This window comes from Akebia trifoliata, chromosome 8, assembly GCF_017979445.1.
Source record: "Akebia trifoliata isolate Shusen 1 chromosome 8, ASM1797944v1, whole genome shotgun sequence".
NCBI classification, from domain to species: Eukaryota; Viridiplantae; Streptophyta; class Magnoliopsida; order Ranunculales; family Lardizabalaceae; genus Akebia; species Akebia trifoliata.
The window spans coordinates 30,051,054-30,058,289 of NC_141382.1; the positions used below are offsets into that span (position 1 = coordinate 30,051,054).

The window sequence follows — 7,236 nt, forward strand, 5'->3', positions numbered from 1 at the left end:
GCGGGTTCAGCACAAGTATGGATTGAACGAGGTTGGGGGTGAAACCGAACCCCATTCTCATTCTCCAAATTTTTTGTGGACCTAGGTCGTTCTTCAATTCCTTAATAATTGGAATTGGACCAATGTGGTCTGACCCTAGTTTGGGATCCAACTTTCCCAATGCGGCTGATTGTACCAAGGTGGCTATTCAAGGAAATTTACCATTATCGTGGGTGGGACACAACATGAAGCTGTTCTAACCCATGACGTGATTCATGTAAAATGTCATGGCGACCTGATGCGTATAGAAAGAATTTAAATTTATAACCAAACTTGTTGCAAGGCAAGTGAGGATTGAATACTAGGAAAGGGGGTAGAAAGCATGAAATTACTTCAAACCAAAACTATTAAAACTGTTTTTGTATTTTGAAGTTACCAAAAGATGATCATTAGAGAGAGGTTCCACCTATAACAAATTATAGTTAAAACCTAGTTTTTAACCTCGTTGATAACTCAATCATAAGGGCTTGGTTTAGCTCCTTAGATCGGAAGATTTAGCATGAAAAACTTGAATCAAAAGAATTCTAAGGTAGAGCTTTTTCACTCTCTAATATGTGAATCTCTTACTACCAAATATCTAAATTAAACATGCTACATCTTGAGCTAATATAAGCATGAAGCATCTAAATTAAGCATAAAAGGTTTAAGAGTTCATCTCTAGCCTTAATCCATAGGAGTGGATAGGCCTTAAAAAGAACTCATGAACATTAAAAGAAATTAAGAGGTAAAGAAACTAAATACAGTAAAGTAAGCTTGTTTTAGGCTTCTCCACTTTCCAATGAAGGGAGATTAGCCTAAGATCATTGCAAATGAATAGGAAAGATAAATAGAGAGAAAACAAGTCTTTTTCATTGAATAGGGTAATTACTCTCTCACTTACAAATTTACAGAAAAGAGACCTAAACTAAAAATGAAAATTACAAGAGAAAATGCCAAGGTCTTTAGGTTAAAGGAAGAGGAGCCCTTTCCTCATTGGGGAATGACTCTAGTTTTAGAAATCTAAGGTTTTGGAAGGATCCATTTCGAGCCACTATCGCATTTGAGGATAAGAGCATGTGTGGACCAAACTCCCGAAAAATTAAGGCGATCCATTTGAATTCCACGGCCGCGCGGTGATGATAGCATTTTTGGGGTTGAATTTTGATTAGGTTGCTCCATTGGTGTTCCTAGTTGTAATACAAAATTGCTTTTTTGATTTTGGGTTCTTCGATGATTCGATCTTTGACCTACACAATGAACACGTACGTAATCAAATTTCTAATAAATGCAATTATTTCATGTAAATAAAAGCCTATTTAACATGCTGGAACATGCAACGTGGTAATTCGAGGCTTAATATGATTATTTACTTAATATAGCAAAATAGGAACGGTTACCGAGATAAATGCCTAGGAAAAGTGCGGATAAATCAGTGTTTTGAGACACTGATCACAACCTTTGCTCCCATGACAACAAACATGGAGAGAATGTGGGTTGGACATGTTCCACTGAATACTACAAAGGTAATGCCTAAGGAGTAATGGGGTGGTAAGGTGAAGGACCTTTGATTCCTTATTCTTTTTGGATCTTTAGTCTCATTTGCCACATTAAGCATACTTGAACAAGAAAGTGACTTTGCCAATATCCTTCGCAAGTTCATTCCAACTCGATCATAAGAGATGAAGACTTCACTTTAACCTTGGAGGAAAAATAATCTATTCCAATGTCTATTGGTCGGTTTCAGTTTGGTTCCACATATACTCATAATCAGAACCTAAATAAAAGATTGGTTCTGGTTCTGAGTATAAGACCACTGGAATCAGAACCAACCATAGAATGAGACCATTGGAATCAAAACCATCCCTACAAATACTTGATACTCATCGGGTATCCACTAAGGTAGACCCTTTTTTTTTTCTTGAATGGGAAAAAAAGATGAGTACTCCTATAAAATAAACAATATTTTTTAATGAAAAAAAATCTAATCTATAATTTCTCAATTGAGAGTTAATATCAATAATGAATTCTTCAAACAAATCCAACTTTTGAGAAGAAAATCTCAACATATTTTTAGATGGAGTATCTGTTTGTAGTTGAAATTGAGGAGGATTGTGGAATATGAATGGAGGTTTATGTATAGAGAAGTAAAAAAGTAAAGATTCCACATTCTCTTTATATTTTAATTTTAGTTGTACATTTACTTCAAAATACCTCTTAATTAATATTTAATTAGACCACAAAATTATAATTTTGTTATTATAAATAAATTTATTAGTCGGCTACTTGTCAGTTACCCTAAGGAGACCTGATTCTTATTGAATCCGTTAAATGACCCATAACTGGACCCTAAAATGGTCGGTGCCATGATGGTGACCCAAAACAAACTAATCTGTTTTGGGTGCACATCGGGTAATTGGGTACCAATGGATACCCTTAATTCAAACTCCACTGGAAAGAGAATTTACTCCCACACGACAATCGGACTATCAGAAGAAACTTGTTTATTGGACTATGAAGATCACTGAGACAGTCTGATTATCACTTACACCATGTTGTGATTCATGCAACATCGTTAGATTTATCATGATGTTTTTATTCAAGGGGAAATGTCAAATAACTTGCTTGCTTGCTTTGGAGAATGCTGATTACCCTGTGAACCGCATAAGGGAGGGGTTGAAAAAGGAACCCCATACCCAACCCTATACCCCGACTTCCTTACTCTCCTCACCTTCTTTTGCAATACTTAATAAGGTCTCTCACGGTCCTAATTATAATTATAGTGCTCTCTACTATACTATAGAGTTCGGCCTTTGATGATGGATCTTTATTAATTCCTTTTGCCTTTTTTATTTTTTTGGTGTGGCTTGCAGGTTGTATTCCCAAGTTTTGGTGAAAGGTACCTTTCTTCTGTTCTTTTTCAGTCGATTAGGGATGAATGTGAGAAAATGCAGCCTGAGCCATGAGAATCATTTGTACAAGCTATTCACTGTATCAAAGTAATTTGGAATTACCCACATTTTTCTTTTGCTCCTGTTTTTTAGTTTAATCAGCTCTCCTCATTTAGGTATGTTGATTCCAACAAAAATAATGTATTGTGGTGGCTGTTTAGAAAATAAAAAAGGAGTGTCAATCATTTGGGATTCCTGCTTTGATTGGCTCCGGCTGCTGCTGCTGCTGGCTGCCCATCTTTGTATGCATTTTTACCTAAATGAGGTAAAGTTTTCAAAAGTTCGGATAGGTTGGGTAATTGGATCAGTATGTTCTGTTGGTATACCAAAGAGCATAAAAGTATTAATTATTATAACTGTAACAACATTTGATGAATTTTTCAGAAAATTCAAAATATAAATGAATAAAATCTTCAAAGAATGGACCAGCCAATTAATGCAATGATGGATAATTTTAGGACCCCTCTCATGTCAATCTCAAGATTTTATTTTCTTCCAACTTCAAATCTCAAGAACAATATAGAGCTTTGAGGGAAAACCAAACAATATTACCTAAGGCCAACCAGTACCCTCAGTTGCCACGGGCTTGCTCATAGCTCATATTCAAATGCTGGAGTTGATTGTTACGGTTCAAAACTGTTTATTTCATGAGGAGAAAAGAGGTGTGAATGAGCATCTCTTATATAAAGCTTAGCAGCCTATCTCTTGATTTAAGGAGGTGACGCACATTAGATGTTTCTCCATCATGAAGATGCCTAATAAAAAAACTGCAAGATTGGGAGCAGCTTTTCGAACAAAAGCTGTAGGGCCTGCCTTTTGAAACTTTGTCTTATATTGCAATACCATGGGGATATTGTGGTATTTGTACAGTAAGTGATTTTCCAAACAAAAATCTTTGTTTTAAATACCTATGTAATAAATTATAAATGCTTTTATAAATAAGTCATTACAGTAATTGATATTTGTAAAAATATTATTGTATTAAAAGATAGAGAATTATACAAAGAGTTGCTGGGGGACTTCGTTTTTCACTGCGTTTCAGATGGGACAGACGAGGTGTGTACATAACCATAGATGTTTTTCACTCATATCTTGAGAAAACACATTATGGCCACCAAATCAATGCAGTGTGAAACATAGTTTAAAACAATGTCTTGTCCCTCAGTAGCTCAATGGTAGAGCGGTCGGTTGTTTAACTAATTGGTCGTAGGTTCAAATCCTACTTGGGGAGATTTGAATCATTTTGAATTCAAAAATTCATAATGAAATGGCTCGCTTTGACCATTAGGAGTAGGTAATATGTTCCCTATTTTTGTTTCTATTGCAATTTATCGTATTGTATCACATTTTGTATGAGAACGTGACTGAATTGGTCCTAGTTACTCTTCGGGATGGAGTGGAAGAAGACAGTAGCTTCTGGAATGAGGATAAGATCCAATGACTTCGAAAGAGTTGAACGAGGAGCCATATGAGGGGAAAATCTCATGAACAATTCTGTAGAGTGATAGTAAGGGTTTCGTGTTATTGATTCCTAGGTGTAGTGCTTCTTCCCCTCTGCCCCGCCTATTGGTACTAGGAGAGTAGGATTGACTTGTAATATAGAATCCAGAGGTGTAACCTTTGCTCTAGACTAGAACCGACAATTGAAGCATCTAGGGCCACATCAATCGGGGATACACGACAAAAGGAATTATTCTATTTCCAACTTCACCTTCAACAAACGTGGGTTTATTTCACCGATAATTGTTCAATTGTCCTCTATTTAGCTAAGATGGAGGGTAGTTCAACGTGATGTCCACACAGATCATCGTTCAATTGTCTCCTGTTTAGCTAAAATGGAGATGTCCACAAAGATCATCGTTCGATTGTCTCCCGTTTAGCTAAAATGGAGGGTAGTTCAACGTGATACCCACACAGAGTAAGACTCCGCAAATTGATGTATGATTTCTCAACAATATTGACACTAGATTTTGACGCGATGCAAACCAATGACTACATGAATCAATTGGATGAAGTTGGATTCATTAAGAGTATTAAATATGAAAGCATGGTAATAATTTGTACTACAGTACAACCAATTTTTTTTTTTTAATTATCGAGATTACTATTAGGATTGGATTAGAAGAGATAGAGTTTATCTCTATTTTATATCATGATCTAAAAGTGACAATTGCTACAATGGTTGTGAGCATGGTTTAAAATTTTGTTTCGTCCTGATGTTTCATGTTTTTCAAAAATCGAAACTGTACCCCAAACATTCCCGAAACATTCGAAACATTAATAATAATATTAAAAAAATAAAATCTTTCTCAAGAGACCATGGTCAGGGCCATGTCATCAGTTTTAAAACACAGGGGTCTATAAAATATTTACCAAAACATGGGAGATTTTATCAAACCTGGGAGATCTCGTGTGCATCCATGGATTAGGAAAAATCATAGAGAAAATGATTGAAATTTCAAAAATTTGGGATTCAAGATTGTCTTGTCTCGATAGGTTAAAAAATCAAAATGTTTCATACAAAAGATTATGAAATGAAATGGATCTTTAAACCATGGTGGGTGGGTATGCATGCTCTTGGTCTTGGAAGGAACTTGGTCCTTAGAACCTTTTACTTTCCTTTGAGAAAACAACCATCTACACAAACTGATGGTTCTCTAAGAGAGATAAAGATGCTCTAAGGTTACTCAATAAGATCCTTCTTATAAAGATCAAGAGATCAAGGGCCTCCACTTTAGCATGCCTAAATCACCAACAAAAGCAGTGTTGCCTTTTGATAAGGTAAATGGAATATTTGTGTGTGTGTGTGTGTGTGTGTGGTGTGTGGTGGGGGGGGGGGGGGGGGGGGGGGATAAATCTAATATCACTGATGTCAGAGGGTATCACTAAATTACCCATTTTAAAACATCCTTACTGAGTTAGTAAAGATTCCACAATTATTAAGGGTCCTAGGGTTCACCTTTTATCATTCAAAAACACGATATGATACTTCAGGGTTGTAGAGGACAAAATTCTATGAACTTAAAAAAGAAATTCAAAAAAATGTTTTTCACTATTGAGTTTTATTTTTAAATTTAATAATTTCGTGGAAGTTTGGTAGCCATTCATTTTCAAAACCTTGGACGGAGCCCAAAAAACCTTTTTTTATTCTTGAATTTTCTTTGAATATAAGTTTTCCATGAAATCTGTGGTGTTGGATTGCCAAGTGGAAATAAAATGATCCTTGGTAAGACTTAAAATCTTACTGAAGCGTTGGTTCAGATTCTACAATCTAATGCATCGTTTGGCTCGGTTTATGAACCTAAGTTTTTCATAATCAAAAATCAAAAACATGTAAAATTAGAAATAGTTCTTAGGCCGTTTACTCTGATTCTTAGATACTATGATCTTTGAACACATCATGCAATAATAATAGTAATGAAAATTAATATAATTATATTTATAATTAATAACAATCGTAGTAGTAGTAGTAGTAATAGTAATAATAATGTAGTTGTATGATTTTTTAGGGTATGTTTGATTGCACATGGAAAATAGAATGGAAAATCAATTTCCATGGAAAATGACATTTTTCAAGTGTTTGATTGCACATGGAAATGGAAATTCATTTTCCACCCCATTCAAAAAGTCCACTAAATCATGGATTTCACTTTCCCACCCATATGGGTGGGAAAATGAAATCCACCCATATTTTTCATTCTCAATTCTTCCCTAACACCACCACTACCACCACCACCACCATTACACTAACCTCGTCGTCGTCATCGCCGTCGTCACCATCGTCGTCGGCTCCGTCTCCAACCACCTTCTCTCTCTCTCTTCTTCTCCTTCTTCTCCATCCCTCACCTCCTCCGCCACCACCACCACGACGTTCACCCCCCATCTTCCTCACTTACCACCGTCATCGTCGCCACCGTCGCCGTCATCGCCGCAGCCACCGTCGCCGCTGCCGCCGCCACCTTCTTCGCCACATCCTCCCCCCTCCCTCTTCTTCGTCATCTTCTTCTTCCTCTCCCCCTCCTCTAATCTTCTTCCTTCTCCTCCTCTTCTTCTTTTTTCTCATATTTTTCCATGAATTTATCCAAGTGAAATCAAACAATGGAATTTGATTTTCCAACCCTACCTATTTTCCACAACTAAATTTTCATGGATTTCAAATTCCATGGAAAGTGACTTTCCATGCAATCAAATATACCCTTAATGTAAAATATTAACTTTACGTGATTTGGAGTCGCCACCATTATTTTTTTTAAAAGGGTGTGAATGAGTA

The 7,236-nt window shown here is 36.2% G+C and overlaps 1 protein-coding gene across 2 annotated transcripts in view; it reads left to right on the plus strand.

Annotated features, from left to right (window-relative positions):
* LOC147396488 (cysteine synthase, chloroplastic/chromoplastic) overlaps positions 1-3,151 on the plus strand; it is a 41,794-nt gene extending 38,643 nt beyond the window's left edge. For both annotated transcript variants that reach the window (XM_086451070.1, XM_086451071.1), the window contains one exon: positions 2,889-3,151. In XM_086451070.1, coding sequence (XP_086307196.1) covers positions 2,889-2,981 — 93 coding nt within the window. In that variant the 3' untranslated portion in view covers positions 2,982-3,151. The remainder of the gene's footprint in view (positions 1-2,888) is intronic.
* Positions 3,152-7,236: the final 4,085 nt, after the last annotated feature.